The sequence below is a fragment of the Erigeron canadensis genome, chromosome 5 (genome assembly GCF_010389155.1).
Source record: "Erigeron canadensis isolate Cc75 chromosome 5, C_canadensis_v1, whole genome shotgun sequence".
NCBI classification, from domain to species: Eukaryota; Viridiplantae; Streptophyta; class Magnoliopsida; order Asterales; family Asteraceae; genus Erigeron; species Erigeron canadensis.
In genome coordinates, this window is record NC_057765.1 from 4,716,409 (window position 1) to 4,733,475 (window position 17,067).

Below are 17,067 nucleotides of genomic sequence, written 5' to 3' on the forward strand. Positions count from 1 at the left end.
TTTTTTTTTAATTTACTTATGTGTCATAAACACTCTTATTCTTAAAATTTATTGCATTTTTGTTTTTGTTATTTTATAAAAAAAAATTTAGAGATATATATTTTTTAATTTTTTTAGAGAAAAACTCTAATAAATTATACATTGTCTTATAAGTTTCATCGTATAAATAATTTTATTATAAACTATTTTTAAGATATATTATTTTGAGGAAACGAGTGCTCTTAGACTATCGTAACTTCGGTGACGGAAATGCGTTTTTATAAACTTTGATTGATATGCCCGAGTTAAACCCGGATTAATTAGCTAGTCATGTTATACATCAAAATTGTCTTAGTTTTCATAATACTACCACCCGGGTCCTTAAGCTATAACAAAAAAAAAACATCATATCCAACCAAACAAACCAACCACCGATGGCTGAGGTCAACAACAACCACCACCATGAAAAAGAAAAACAAGAACAATCATCCAAGTGGGCCGATTTGACCCACGAATGTCTGGTCAACATTCTCAACCGCCTTACAATCGAGGATCGATGGCGAGGTACCATGTTTGTTTGCAAATCATGGTTTCATGTATCCCAGGATCCTTGTCTACATACTGTTTTGGACCTTGAATCGAGTTTCGATACGCGCCCGGCTGAATCGGGTCGGTGGTGGAACCCCGAATTCGAGAGGAAGATTGATAATATGGTCCGGTCTGTTGTGAATTGGAGCGATGGAGGTGTTGCCGATATTAGAGTTAGGCATTGTTCTGATCGGGCCATTTCGCTTGTTGCTCAAAGGTATATATATATATTTTTTTTCTTTCCTTAATTTCTTTTTGTAATTTGTTAGCTGTGGCGTAGCCTAGATTTGACATTAAGGGGTCGGTTGCTTGATTGAAAGGACCTATTAGACAAAATAATGTTGATTTTAACTTTTAGAATATAAACTTAAATTTAGAATTTGTGTTAGTTGCTTGATTAGGATCTTTGTTAGGGTCCGTGTGTGTCAGGATTTAGTATCAGAATCTTTGTTAATAGTTAGATAAAAAATAAGGAAAATGATAATAACAGCCCTAAGGGTTGTCATTAACAGCTTATTACATGTATAAAAAGTAGTACTTTATATTTACAATAACCGCCCCCTGAATTTTCGCAAGCCAAAGTACAAATTTTAATGCATCAAATTAACTAATACTGACAGCGCTAAGGGGTGTCATTAACAAAACTCTTATACTAAGTTCGTGCATATAATAGAGGTTTTGAAACTTTGTGCGCACTATAACATTTTGTCCCTACTTACTCATGGTTGTAAATCTCAGTTATCTCGGCCGATATATCCCCGATATATCGCTTATCGGTGGTCAACCGAGATGATATATTCCCGATATATTCCCGATAAATCCGATATATCCCCGATATATCGCTTATCGGTGGTCGACCGAGACGATACCGGAAAGCGATATTTACAACCTTGTACTTACTTACATTCTGGTAATTAACTAATTACAAAGTTATGTGTTGCTTATAAATAGTTGCTTATACAAAATTTTTCTTTTTGATTAATAAATAATTAAATGGAAGTTGTAATTAACTAATTACAAAGTGATGTGTTGCTTATAGATAGTTACAAGTTCTTTACTTTATTAAGTGTTATTAAGGGATCTTCTCATTCGATTTAGAAACGGGTTAGGATGTAAAGAGAATACGTCCATTAAGTCAATAACACCCCGAATACAAATAAGGGTACCGCCTCTTGGGGCAGTGTCCTGATTATCAGTTATACTTAATCAACCAACAAAAGACATCCGCCTATTGAGACTTTACCCTTTTACACAAATTCACCAACAAAAGAAATTTGTGAAAAGGTATGTGTATTGATGAGTATCTTTAAAAATTTCTTGTGTTGGAAGGTTGCTATTTATTAGGAAATTGAGCGTAAGTGTTTTCGAAAGGTTGGTTTGATGGGAAACCTTACTGGTAAATTTTTATATATCCACTCGATCCACCATAAGTGGATATGTATGAGATAAATGGATGATTAATGGATACGGATATGGATATGGATATGGTTGCACGTGTTTAATGGATTTGGTATGGGTGACTACCGGTTATCCATTGATCACCTATTTAATATCCGAAATAAGATATAGTATATATAGACACATACATAAAAATATATACTTACAAATTTACACTTAAAACTAGTAATCTTGTATATAGGTTTGTAAATGGCTAAAACTATAGTTTTTATTTATATATTACAGGAGTGTAATTAAAGAATATTCATCGTTGTAACAATGTTCAAGTTATTGAGTTTAGGTTATAATACCTGTGTTCTTGAAATCCAAGCTATCAATTAGACTAATTGCATAAAATTTTGATTCCAAAAAACAGATTAAATGTATGGTTATCTTATAGTTTTTACACCTACTATTGTAAATGTTTTTATCGAAGCTAATGTCTTGCTAATGTTTTCTCTGAGCAAATTTCTTGATATCCAATGAATATCCATTATCCAGTTTTATGTAGTGGATACTGATATGGTGCTAATGCTATATCTGGTTGATTTAACTAGGTAATCTAAGATTTAAGAATATCTTACGAGAGATGAAAGGTATATAACAATGCAGTTGAGTATTCAATTGAATGCAAGCGAGATGAGACAGAGGACTTTGTGGATAAAGAGTATTTTCATTCATCATAGAGTACATATGTGAAATTGGAATTACAAATGAAATATAAAGCTAGCAGTTTTCAAAATATTACATATGAGCAACTTCTAAACTTTCCCTTGTTATTATTTAGGCACATAACAATATAACATTGCCCTAATCAGATGGTAATTTTAGTTCATATGTGACTGACCTCATTGGCTCCTTTGTTGTTGACCGTCTGGCATGATCTGTTGGTTCTATGTGACTGACCTCATCTTAGTAAAGGACTGATCCTTCCTTTTTCTAATTAGACTATATCCTTTCTGTGTCAATTTTTTTTGAACAGCCCTTTCTGTGTCAATTTAAATAATAAAACCTTTGTTTCCATACACAATTTCTTAGTTTTTCCAGTTGGTAATGTTCAACAGGTGCCCTAACCTAAAAGTATTGTCGATCAAGAGCTCCCCCAATGTTACTGATGAATCAATGGTGAAGCTAGCATCGGGTTGTCCCAAACTTAGGGAACTTGACATAAGTTATTGCTACGAAATTTCTCATGAAGCTATGGTCACGTTAGGGAAAAAATGCACCAACATAGTAACTTTAAAACGTAACCTAATGAATTGGTTAGACCCTTCACAACACTTGGGAATTGTACCCACGGACTACTTAAATGCTTGTCCCCAAGATGGGGACTCAGAAGCTACTGCCATTGGAAACTTCATGCCTCAACTTCTTCATCTTGAACTTGGGTTCTCCAAACTAACATCCCGGGGGCTTTCTTTGATTACTGAAGGGTGTAAAGACCTGGAGTACTTTGATCTATCAGGGTGTGTGAATGTAACTAGCCGGGATATTGTAAATTTTACATCCAAATTGACTAATTTGAAGAACATCAAGAAGCCTAACTACTACATTCCCAGGTCAGTCTTCCATACTGAAACATATGGCCATTGGAGGTTGTATGATGAACGCTTCCAAACAGATGCTTTTCGTATTTGATACGGCATTCCTTGCCTATATTCTGAAGTCTCAAAATCCTTATTTATTAGATTCTCTGGATATGGCTTACATGTCCATCTCATGTAATTGTGTTGTAATATAGCTTGTTGTATGAAAGAACATATTTCTCATAGCTTGTTTCAAGAACATATTTTTTTCTATGTTTATGTGAATGTTGATGTATATTGGAATTTAAGCCTCTCTCTAATGTGTATCAGAGGCAGAGTTTATGCCCCGGCAAGATGGGTGGGTCAGACATGTTGGGTATTATGTTGTATGGGTTGATAGTGATTGGGCAACATCAACGGGGAAAACACTCTTGACTTATTTTTGTTATAAGTTTAAAATCTTTAAACTGAGCAAGACAAATAATGTTATCGGTATATGTTGGTTTGGTGAACTCATCAAGTGGGTTTATGCATGTTTCAGTTGATTGATGTTTCTGCTGCACATGGCTCAAGTTTAGTTAGTTTTCAAATTCTAGTTTTAGTAATTAGTTAAAATTTATAATTGCTTGTATGTAATCATCCAAATTTACTTCTGTATGTCAACATTTAGATTGTGTTGGTATAGATCTTCTGTACTTTTTCAATATATTAAACTGTTACTCCGAAAAATATTTAAAATAAAAAAAAGTAAAAAAATAAAAATAAATAAATATATATATATATATATATATAGGAGAGAGATCAAATGAGAAGGTGGGTTAAGGAGAGAATGGAGAGAAGGTGTTACTGTCCAATTAGATCTCGCCATGTGTCAAATTAAATTAAAACACGTGGTGGCAATTTTGTAAATAAGTCGAACTTTTATAAAAAGTGACGCGGTGGCAATTTTGTAAATATTGAACTCCGTTAGTAATGGACATTCCGTTATCTTCGTAAAAGTAATTTAAATAGTGAAATTTTTTATACAAATTTAAATCTACATACATTATTCAGATCTGTGGTTTTGGAAAATCAGAAGTTTTTATTTTTCGCAAATGGTGGATCTTCAAGAATTACATGAAAATTCAGGTATTTTAGTTTTTTTTTAATTTTTTAATTTTATCATATCAAATTTTTTTTATATACTATTAATTTATTTTTGAAAGCATCACACAGATTCGTTAATTTTTAAGGTTTTACTGAATCAGTTTTTTAGTTTTGATTTTTGCGAAGCTGAATTAGTGTCAGTTCTAGATATCAAGCTGATTGACGTAGCTGATAGTCCTGGCTGATAGATTTTAATGTGCATAGTTTGAAGCTGAATCAGTTTCAAAGTAAATAATCTACATTTGTGTAGTTTTATGTATAGATACTGTGAAGCTAAATTAGTTTTACTTTTTTTTAGATTTTGTTAGGTTTTATGTTTGCACTTTTGTTTTGGTCTAACTACATTTGTGTATATCTACATAAAAAAAGCAAGTTGATTCAGCTTATCACTATTTTACACAATCTACACAAATGTAGTGCATTAAAAAAAAAAGGTTTGTGAGCATCTACGCAAAAAGAAAATTGAGTCAACATCACAATATCTACAAAATAAACTACAACAAAATATATTGTGTTAAAAATAGTCTAATCTAACTGTAACAAAATAGTCAAAAGCTATGCTAACTCAGCTTCACAGTATATTAAAACATTCTACAGAAATGTAGTATTACCAAAAAAACACAAAAATAAACTTTAACAAGATAAATAAAAATCAAACTGACTCAGCTTAACATTATTTCCACATATTCTACACAAATGTAGTGTCTACAAAAAAACACAAAACTATGAGCTTGGTCCATCAGATTGTACTTAATCATTTTATTTTATTAGTTTTGTTTATCAGTTTGGTCTATCAGTTTGTTATGTGAATATTGCATAAAACCATAAAAATATACAAACAACTAAAAAAATGGCTGTGAAATTTTAGATATGGTCTTGTTTAACACTACCAATGACTGATATCTTTTCCTTCAGTAAACTTTGATCTAATCTAGTGTGTTAAAAATAGTCTAATCTAACTGTAACAAAATAGTCAAAAGCTAGGTTGAATCAGCTTCACAGTATATTAAAATAATCTACACAAATGTAGTATTACCAAAAAAACACAAAAGTAACTGTAACAAGCTAAATAAAAATCAAACTGACTCAGCTTAACATTATTTCCACATATTCTACACAAATGTAGTGTCTACAAAAAAACAAAAAACTATCAGCTTGGTCCATCAGATTCGACTTAATCATTTTAATTTATCAGTTTCTTTATCAGTTTGTTCTATCAGTTGGTTATGTGACTATTGCATAAAACCATAAAAATATACAAACTACTAAAAAAAAAATTAAAAAAGTTACCTTCTTTAACATTTTTCCACCATTCAAAAACTGGTTCTTAATCTGAAAATAGATTCATCTAGCTCAAATGTTATGCTTTTCCTTATTTTTATTAACTTTTTTAGTATTTTCTGCAAAAATAAACAAAAAAGTAAATTAAATAACTGTTTTCATTTTACAATTATTCAACTTTATGTAAAAACTTACTGTTAGATGAAGATGTATTCGATTTTGATTTCATTCTGAATAATTAGAAAAAAATAGCTTGTAATAGTTTCATTATTATTGTACAGCACATCTTTTTTATCGGGAGGGGTTGGAGTTAACGGAAATTTTAATTACAAAAATGTCACCGCATTGCCTTTAACAAAAGTTCACTTTATTTACAATTATGCCACCGCGTGATTTTTTTAATTTGACACATGGCGCGATCTAAATGGACAATAGCACCTTCTCTCCTTTCTCTCATTAACCCACCTTCTTCCAGGATCCTCACCATATATATATACGGAGCAAGTACCCGCGCGTTACGGCAGTGAGATGATGGGGTGATAGATCATAATAGGTCATAGAGTGATAGCCAAATGTCTTAACCGTACGGGCTCCATCATCGGATTTAAAAATTCATCGAAAGTATATCGAATGACATCTCTAATGAAAGAGCATGAAATTTTAAGAACACTCATATAATTTTATAATTTATCGATGTACAATTTTTGAGATAAAAATTTTTGAATGAATTGGAGGAATAAATGATTTATGGAGGAGAGAGAAAAAAATGATTGGTTGAGTTTTGAAGAGAAAGAAAGGGTAATATAGTTATTTTAGGTAAATGTTGAATAGATATGGAGGACATTTTGGGAAAGTAAATGTTGAAACTTATAATTTAGACGAGGGGAATTTGCTTTATAATCTATACTCCCTATATAAACAAACTATCTCATCCCCAAATTAAACACTCTACCTTTAAATTCCCTATTTTACCCTTATAATTTACACTTTTTCAAACACTTTATTCCTGAACTTCCTAAAATACCCTTAGAAAAATCTTATGCATCTACGTATCTATCATTCATTTTTGGAATAGAGATGTTTGTGCGTTTAGGTAATGGATATTGTGGTATGTTGATGTTTGCAGGTTGTTCACTATGTATAGTCATGTAGATTGAAAGTAGTTTTTTTTTAGTTTTATTTTAATCTTTATAACGCTGGTTTGATAAGGGTTAGTTGATGTAGAAGACAAGATCTCAGTTTAATTTCTATATTTGATTAAAATATTAGCCGCATCACGTGTATTTCTATTCAATACAGCCCATTGTTTTTTGTTCATGATACCCCCACATTTAACCGTCTTTTTTTTTCCAGAGGTGCCGCTGCAATGTGTGGGTATCCCTCTAGTATAGTATAATATAAATAGGGGAGCCTTATTTTGAGAAACTTTTTTTTGTAAGAATCGTGAAAACTGTTGAATTTCATATTGGATCACATGTTTTTTTGTTTTTCATTCACATGTGAAACGTTATAGAAACATAAGTTTCAGAAGAAATTTTTTTTCTAAACCTTATATATAGCCGTTTGTCACATGTGAACAAAAAACGTGAACAAATTTATTCACAAGTTCACAAAAGCCTATTTTGAAGGTTTCATAAAAAAGTTTCTTCTGTAACATACATTTTTATATCATTTCACATGTGAATGGAAAAATAAAACATGTGAACAAATATATATTTTAAGAGTTATCATGGTTCTTACAAAAAACAAAGTTCTCGAAATAAGTAAACTATATATATATATATATAGAGAGAGAGAGGGAGAAAAGTTATTTTGAGTCCAATTTGAGTCCATTGATTTTTTTTCCATCTCCTAAACTCTCAACCACCTCCTACAACCAACACCATCATCTCCGACCACCACCATGATTTTTTGACGACAGCGACCACCGCCACCACGACTTACACATGTGTAAGTTTTATAGCTTACACATATGTAAGCACCACCACCATCATCTCCGACCACCACCATGATTTTCTGGCGATGGCGACCACCGCCACCACGACTTACACATGTGTAAGTTAACTATATGGACTCAAAATAACCAACTCTTATATATATATATATATATATGGGACAATCAAAATTAAATTAGGGACTCTTTATTTTAGGGATTGTTAGGGATAGAGCTGGCATATCGTGTCCGACACACCATGATAAGACACGAACACGATAGGGTTAAACACGAACACGACACGATAGCTAATCGTGTCATTTTTTCCAAACACGAACACGACACGATTTTTAACAGGTTACACGATAAGGGACCTGTTAAGAGACTTGTTAAAAGTTACACGATAAGGGACCTGATAACGTATCTTATCGTGTCTTAACGTGTGTTATCGTGTCTTAACGTGTCCTTAACGTGTCTTTAACATGTCTTTAACGTGTCTTTAACAGGTCTTTAACGTGTCTTTAACATGTCCATATATATACTATTTGTCTTATCGTGTCTTATCGTGTCTTAACAGGTCCGGACCTGTTAAGACACGAAACACGTTAAGGCCAAACACGAAACACGAAAAAACCAGGTCGTGTCGTATCGTGCTAACAGGTCCGTGTTAGAAAATGCCAGCTCTAGTTAGGGACACCTTTTACCTCCTTCGCCGGCCACCACCACCATCATCTCTAACCACCACCATGATCCTCCGGCGACGGCGACCATCTTCGGTGAGACTTACACATGTGTAAGTAACTAACACATGTTTTAAGTACAATTTTTTTTAGGTAGATCACCCATCACCGGTCACCCCCTATGACCTATCACCTTCTATGACCTATCACACTATGACTTATCACCCTCAATGACCTATCACCCCCACGAGCTTTGGTTTATGAATATCCTTAAGGGTGAAGCCCGCTCCGAATCATAATTTTTATTTAACTTACACATGTGTAAATTGTACTTACACACGTGTTAGTCTCGTCGGAGATGGATATGGCCGGAGATGTCGCCGGAGATGATCAGTGGTGATTAGATCCGATGAAAATGGACAGTCTAGATCGAGTCCTTAACAGTCCTTAAAATAAGGAGTCCCTAATTTTGAAGTTTATAATTGTGTGGAGGCATGGATTATCATCCGTTATACAATTATGTGGAGATTTGGATTCTTGATCACATGTGCACGAATACTGTTATGATCACATGTATGCAAGTCAATCACATGTAATCATAGCAATATTCATACACATGTGATCAAGAATCCAAATCTCCACATAATTGTAGAACGGATGATAATCCATGCCTCCACACAATTATAAACTTCAAAATTACACATAAGTTATTCAGAAAACAATCAAAAAACAATTTTCATGTAAAAAATAATCATCGGTTGGGCTTGATTTGAAAAGTTCTCAAAGGTTATCGCAAAAGAAAGTTCTCAAAATAACTTTATATATATGATCGATTTTGGTGTAGCCTGTAGGTGAATGGTTTTTTTAGGTAGTATCAAAAGTGTTGGGACCATTCGTGTGGTAGTTTTTAACTATATGAACGCATGGCTATCTACATTACACATGTTGTTGTCTATAGATGAATATGTTTAAAGAGGTCTAGTTGCCTAACCAAGAGATCACCGATTACATGTTTTGCTTGACTGCATCTAGCAGAGAGATGCTGATGTGCAGTCATGGTTTTCTGACCATAAACCGTTATTGTGAACGTAGCAATTAATGACGATGTACAAAGTCCATTTTGAGCGACTACTTTTAGACCCTTGCTAGACTTATAATGAATTTTCATATACCGTCAAAAATAAAACCAAAAAAAAGGCCTATCTTGTAGCGATCAATTAGGTACTTGATCCATAGAAATAAAACCCTTAAGCCAATAGATACAATAATTTTCAAGTCTGAAATTCGGTTGTTCTCTCTTTCAGATCAGGAAAAGTTTATCGCAGTGAATCTACTAAATAAGTAACATTAGATTGAAATATTGAAAAAACAGGAGTTGAAACAAGTGTTTTTACATCTAACATTCATGTCTAGTTATATCACTAGAAATCATACAGGTATTTTTCAAACAAAGCAATGTGATCAGGGTCCAAACACACTGCCAAAGACACGCTACGATCACCACTAGGGTCTGGTATTATGTAAATTGTACCTTCGTAAAGTATGCTTGCGGGTCCCATGAAAATAGGTCGACCCCAACCAAAGTTTGCTTCATATATTGGTAACCGAGTCCAACTGTTTATATTGAGATTAGGACAAGCAAAATAGGTCGGCCCTCGAACAAGGGCCTGAAGATCAGGTACCGTCTCCAAGTAATCGATAGCTGATCTAAGGTACTGATCATCCATTCTAGCCAACTCCTTGTGGATTCTCCTTGCAGTGTCGGCCAATGATTCGGATTTAAACTCTCCTGATTTAGCAATGGGAGTGGCTGTGAAAACAACATTCCCGAGGTATCCTTGAGGGAGTGGAGGGATCAATCTTGACCGTCCGTCAGTAGCCACGTAAAGTTTGGTTGGTTGAGTGTCTACAAGTCCACGCGCTTTGCAAGCACAACGCCATAGGTGAGCGGCTAGGATCTCGTATGTACTATGGTACATGCTACCATCGCCTTTCCCCTTTGATTTAAGAACGTTAATTTGATCAAGGGTGAGCCGTAGGATGGAAGTTGAAGCAGACGGCGATTTTTGTATTTTTGTTGTAGTGATCATCGACGGTGGTGGGTGGTATTCGACGTGGTCGAACAATGGGGTTGGTGGGTCACGGGCTCGAAGAAGAGTACGGTCATTGAATGGTGGAATTGCAACAGATAAGCCTCGGGCTGTATCGGACCATGTGTTGATGAAGTGAAGGGATGATAAGCCATCAGATAACGTATGGTGCAGTCCACAGCCAAGAGAAACTCCACCACACTTGAAACGTGTGACCTAAACCAAAAAAAAAGGTAGCGCCATAAAAAAAATGCAACAATCATAATTATGTGTAGTATGACATTAAGATTTAAGACAACTATACACATGTACCATAAAAAATTCTATTATAATCATTGGATTAAATTATAAGACCACCACCATGGTATGTATTAAAACTTAAAAGATTTGCATCATTGAATTTTGGTTTTAAAAGCCAAATGTATACTTATTTACCAGCATGTATCCAACCAATTGATCATAAAGAAATCGTGGCCCAAAGGCCCGACATGTGGAAGCTAAATACAAATGGCCCGGTCCAATCTCTAGCACGTGGAAAGATTTATTGTTGGGTGATTTGCTGGCATCCATCTCTTGCGGGTAAGATTGGCGAGACCAAATTGGTACTGGGTAGTTCCCTCCAAGCTACTAGTATTACCTGGTGCAATGTAACAGCACTAAACACGTGGGTTGGCGAAAAATGATTCTCGTCATGACTCAGTTTCGTTTAAGGACTCGCTTTTTATATAATAAAAAAAATAATCAAGTTGTTTTAGGAAATAACATGTAGTATTGAGATTATTAATACATAGATTGATATAAGTGGTTGTGATTGAAAGTAATATGGGTATTTCGAAGTGGTTGAAAAATAAACATATAACTTATAAGATGTTGAAAATAAGTGTTTGTGATGATTTAAGTAATAAATGTCAATGTGGTGTGGTGTTAGCTTATTTGGTAATAAAGACAAAAAAGGCTTTGTCTCTTGGAGTAGAGACCCACGTTTTATATATGGTAATGGTGTAGTTAAAAGTTATTTGCAAGAGATCCACGTTTTATTTGTGGTAATGGTGTAGTTTAAAATTATGGCATCATTGCACCAAGTCATCAATTGCACTCCAAATATCCAAATGAAGTCGATAAACTGTTTCTCGTGACCCCAGTAAGTTATTTTGCAAAACCACCCTTTTATTATTCCAAAACACTAAAATAAAACCTCAAACTTTCAAAAGATTCAATCAACCACACAACAAGCAATTAGTACTTTAATTCCCAACAAGCAATTATGTTGCATCTGCATGTATCATCCTCGCTAACAAAATAAATAAATATAAATATCAATATATAAATATATAATCATTTAGCATAATTTTGATATTTGATTATTCAACCATTAGCCCTGAGCATAAATTCGACATGTAACTTTCATCCATGCATTTTCATTTTTCATTAAAAAAAATTTCAAAAAAGATAAGGACTGTCATATTTAAAAAGTGTTTCTTAACAAAACTAATTTCTATCGTATTGAAAAATAACTTGAAATCATCTTGGCATGGTTACACCATGGCATTATGGCAATAATACATAGCATATAGCTTAACAAACTTTCTACACATATTATACATGCATATACATCCATAATATAACTATATTGTAAAGTAAATTCATTTTTATTTTCAACTTTAAATTTAAAATTTCAATATTGATTTTAAGTTTCACCAATACACATTCTAATACATGACATTACATCAATAATTTAAACTACTCACCGGCGCCACCACCACCGCCGCGGCCATTACATCACCGCCGCCGTAACGCAACGGTACCTTTCTCTCTCTCTCATTTATATATATATATATATATATATTGGCGAAGCCAAAAATCTCTTTTAGACGGGCCAAACATGCAATTTATGTGGACATGCTATTTTGAGTGGGGCCAAATCATAGTTAAGTAAGCCTATATAACTCTAAATTCCCCTTGTCTAGAGATTGTTAGGGTGGGCCTTGGCCCATCTAGGTTTGTAAGTGGCTGTATATGAAAGGAAAAGGGAGTCTCTAATTCAAATGTACGTGAACGTGAACTAATCAAAATATTTTCATAACTATTTTTTAAAAGAGAAAAGTGAATATAAGGTTGTCCGATACCTAAACTTAGATATGAAACTCCTCGAATACTAACTTTTTAATTATTTTTTTGTTTAAAGAATAAATATTTGGCTCCAATAAATTTTATGGATTAAAAAATAAATATATAAAGATTATACACCTAAGTTAAATACCTAACAACCTTATATAACATAAAATTTTAAAATGCATACAGCGAACAATGTTATATTCGTCATTATTGAATGAAGTGTGATATTCATCATCAAGTCAACTTGTCAAAAAACTTTACTAATGTCATCCTTTTTACACGTAGGATGACATGTACCAGTGAAACGAATTTTCATGAATATTATTATTTTTAAAATAAATGATATAGATAATTAAAACTGTACACCAAATTTAAAAACTGTGGGCTTGTTTTCTCTATCTTTTTCACAAGCCATTTTCTTTCTTCTAGAATTCAACTATCCAATCACTGCTATTTTTCTTTTGAAAAATGTAAACCTATTTTAAAATTGAAAAAACACCTATATAAAAAGAGAAATCACATTCGTATCACTTGATATATTTACCACAAATATAAACATGTTTACTAACTTAGAGAATATATTATAAAAGTTGTATAATATAGTAAACTAATCACTAGCTATTTATATAGTACTAATACACTTCTTAGGAAGTCCAATGTTTCTTATAATTAATTTTAGAGGTTAGATTAAATATTGTCGGCAGTATTTAACTTCCCGTGTAACCCTCACAATCAGGGGAGGTGGTTTATTATTTTAATCACGTGCAAGTTGAAGAAGATGATATGTGTGCAGTACTCACCTGACCACAAGATTTAAAATTTTTCTTTAATTTTAACTATCATATAAAAAGAATGTTTCCCCAAAATAAGGGATGAGTCCCATAAATTGAAAACAATTGAGGAGTTAGTTCAAAGGATCGTGATCCTTGAATTATAATCAAGAGTTAAGATTCAAAGATGAGTCATTTTTATTTTCTAAACTACTTTCACAAGATTTAGCCCCTTTCAATGTGTTTTTATTTAAGGAATTTTCATACACATACAAATAGGGTAGCATTTTTTTTGAATCCAAATAATTCATCGATCCATCCAAATGTGATTTGAGTTAACCGGATTTGGATAATGAGATTTGGATCTTAATTTGGATTTTGGATTTGTCATTCGAATTACACAGATAATTACTTATTACTTATATAACTATCTTATTTATAATTAGGTATTAGGTATAAATTTCTGATTTGGTTTATATACTCAAATTAGATTACAATTCTCCTTCGAATGAAACTTGAAAGGTGTATTTGTCCTTTATAAGAAAAACTAAATTCAATTCAATGCGAATTTATAACAAGTTTGAAAACTTTATTTTAAGCTATCTAGATAAATTGCATTATATCTAAATTATCGCGTATTTAACTGATTCCAAACACAAACAACTCAAAGCGTATTTGTTTGTTCATAATTTATATTAAGTTATAATAATACGTTGAAATCTGATTATTCCAATCGTTGAAATTTTAATCATAATAATCCAAAAACCATGTAATCCATCTTAAATTCTAAAGAACACTCATACACCTAAAGTTCCAATTAGTACACTAACAAATTTTCAAAATATAACTATAATACTCCTCTTAATAAATGCAATTTTTATTATCAGACCTTATAAATGCAATTCGTGTCCTTAAAGTCACAAATTAAAAAGCGCCCCCCATATCCCCACTATTATTTTTTAGTATCTCGACCACTAGTAATGGTAAATATGGCAGAATAAAAGCGGGCCTCCTGTCAGGGTCGCTGCAAAAAGTCTAGTCGGGTTACCAAAAAAGTGGTCGGGTTACCAGGCGCCATTAAAAAGTCTTTTTATAGAAACCTTTTACATTTAGAAAGGCAAAAACTTTGTGAAAGTGTTTGTACGGATATACTGTGTTTCAATAATGAAACAAGTAAATAAGCTCGTCCTCATTATTGCTCAATGTTTTATTTTTACAAGCGACAACATTGCATTGGATTTTATGGTGTATTTTTTTGAAATTTTTGTTAGTGTATGATTGCATTGCTGCAGAAACATTTCATCAGATGACCACAACCGTTAAAAAGCCCCTTGTTTTTATTCATATTAATTGCGAGGGTGAGATTACGAAAGAGGCCCGGGTGAATGTGTATTTATCGGAGAATTTGTTTTGAAAAAGACGTTATGGGACCTAAGGAACAGTATGTAACGACCTAAAAAAAAGGATACTGCTGCATACAGTACCACCAGGGCACCAGGCCAGGTACCAAATGGGGCAAGATGGTAAATAAAAACAACGATAAATTATTATTAAAAAAATTGGCAAATTGCAAATTCTATCAGGGTAGTAAACAAGTAGAGTTGAACTCGAGCTCCGCTCATTTAACTTTTACAAGTCACCGTACCATAGGCGCGCGGTATAGTGGCTGCAACAGTGGTGATGGTGGTGGTCATTAAAGATACTATAGATATGTCAAATTTTGTTTTTCTTTTAACATTTGTTCGGGATACGATATCAACAAATATTCACTGTACAATGTTGTTATGGACGGTTACAAGTATTCAGAACGAAAAACCAAACTTTGGATAAAACCGAAAGTACGATCAGCTAGACTAACCATCATTGGCAAGTACATAAATTGGACATTATAATTAAGCTTATTTATTAAACAAAATTCTAAATTAGGCTCCAACCCGTTTAACCTCAACTCTAATTTAACTTTAACAAAGTCTAATTTAAGTAGCTCGCAATTAATTTGGTTTGTTTCCAAATGGATTAATTAATCATGGAAGGAAAGCTTTGCTTGAACTTTAAAGCTAAAGATAAGAATAAGAAAATTGCAAAAATAAACATCTATATATATATATACACCATACCTGTGTAATAACCAACGGATAAGAAGATACATCGCCGGAATAATCCACGGTCGGTGCCAACCTCCTCAACTCCGGCGACGGAGTAAGCTCACCAAAATCATCAATGCAACAATCAGCTTCAGCTTCAACAAACAAAACACCCTCTCCATTACAATTAATTACAACTCTGCCATCATCACCGTCATCATCCTTACCCAACCGTCCGGCCATCGGAAAAAAAGTGACTAAAACGTCAGCAAGTGCTTTCTTTAACACCATAGAATCAAAGAAATTTGAAGACCCATTTGGCCTATAAAAGTAAACAGTCAATATATGGATCCGACCCACCACCAAATCAAGATTTGAGTTCCATAGTTGCTTATACGGTGTCGTTTTGGATGGTTTTATTATTGAAGATTCTTTTAGTGTTAGCTTCATTTTTTCTGCCCCGTCGTTGCTTGTCATTTATTTTTTGATAAAATTTTAATGGAATTTTATTATAGGAAGAAAAGTTATAAAAAAACTCTGTGAGATATGGCAAACACATGTATATATATATGGCAATGAATGTATAGGCAATTGGATAAATAAGCACAGGTGTGTAGCTCTTGATAAATGTGATGTTGTTATGGATGGATAAATTAGTGCAATTGATAGTGAGTTTTTTATTTTTCATGTTTTTTTAAGAGTTTGAATTGTGTTAGATGTAAATGTGCCGTGAGAGTCTTAACAATGTTATACTCATATACACATGAAAAAACAAATCCACTAAGACGTTGTTAGAGTTCGAATGACATGAACGCGTCAAAGTTTGAATGTTAACTATTTATCCGCTAGAAAATAAAAGATGATAAAAAAAAAAGTCATATCTAAAAGTAGAAAAATGTTAAATGAAGCCTTTAGAGTTTCACTTAACGTGCATAAAAAGGTTGTATATTTTCATATTAAATGTCGGTCTCTTAAACTTTATAGTAAATGTACAACTAATTAAAGCAGCTTAACGAAAGCCCTTAAGGTTTTATTTAATAAAACCTCTAAAAGTATTGGAAGTATTAAAGTCTTGTCAAAATCGGAAACATCATATCTAAAAAGTCTTGAAAATAACATTTTTATCTTTTGATATGAAAACCAAGTAGCGCTTTCTAATAATTTTTAAGGCAAATAATTAATCCTTTTAAATAAATAGTCTAATAATTTTCAATGATATATGAAAAAATCAAGAGTATGATTAAGAAAAAAAATTAGTAGATACCACATGTCATTTTTTTAATGTATTAGGAGAATTATTAGGCTATTTGGTTAGGATGATTTATCCTTCTAAAAAATTATCTTAAAAATCCTTTTAATAGTTTTAGATAGTGATATGTGGATACCACTAATTTTCTTTTCTAATCTCACCCTTGATTTTTCAACATGTCTTCATTTA

The 17,067-nt window shown here is 32.8% G+C and overlaps 2 protein-coding genes across 3 annotated transcripts; one reads left to right on the forward strand and one right to left on the reverse strand.

Moving 5' to 3' along the window:
• Positions 1 to 359: 359 nt before the first annotated feature.
• Positions 360 to 3,838, forward strand: LOC122600166 (F-box protein SKIP1). Its single transcript, XM_043772835.1, has 2 exons — positions 360 to 784; positions 3,069 to 3,838. Exons 1-2 carry the CDS (start codon positions 414 to 416, stop codon positions 3,640 to 3,642), a joined length of 945 nt encoding a protein of 314 aa, XP_043628770.1. The 5' UTR covers positions 360 to 413; the 3' UTR covers positions 3,643 to 3,838.
• A 6,063-nt stretch (positions 3,839 to 9,901) lies between these two features.
• On the reverse strand, positions 9,902 to 16,153 carry LOC122599334 (shikimate O-hydroxycinnamoyltransferase-like). Of its 2 annotated transcripts, none has more exons than XM_043771831.1 (2): positions 15,663 to 16,153; positions 9,902 to 10,876 (listed from the first exon to the last, which is right to left on the reverse strand). In XM_043771831.1, exons 1-2 carry the CDS (start codon positions 16,104 to 16,106, stop codon positions 9,992 to 9,994), a joined length of 1,329 nt encoding a protein of 442 aa, XP_043627766.1. In that variant the 5' UTR covers positions 16,107 to 16,153; the 3' UTR covers positions 9,902 to 9,991. The 2 variants fall into 2 exon arrangements, with proteins under 2 accessions (XP_043627766.1, XP_043627767.1); XM_043771832.1 differs by lacking the exon at positions 15,663 to 16,153 and adding an exon at positions 11,096 to 11,288.
• Between the last annotated feature and the right edge of the window lie 914 nt (positions 16,154 to 17,067).

What these genes read in the sequence shown, in the direction of transcription:
- LOC122599334 (XM_043771831.1), bottom strand. Translation starts at nt 16,106, where the DNA reads ATGACAAGCAACGACGGGGCAGAAAAAATGAAGCTAACACTAAAAGAA. An exon ending in ATCCGTTGGTTATTACACAG is followed by an intron (nt 10,877 to 15,662) that starts GTATGGTGTATA and finishes TTTTTGGTTTAG; the next exon opens with GTCACACGTTTCAAGTGTGG.
- LOC122600166 (XM_043772835.1), top strand. Translation starts at nt 414, where the DNA reads ATGGCTGAGGTCAACAACAACCACCACCATGAAAAAGAAAAACAAGAA. An exon ending in ATTTCGCTTGTTGCTCAAAG is followed by an intron (nt 785 to 3,068) that starts GTATATATATAT and finishes AATGTTCAACAG; the next exon opens with GTGCCCTAACCTAAAAGTAT.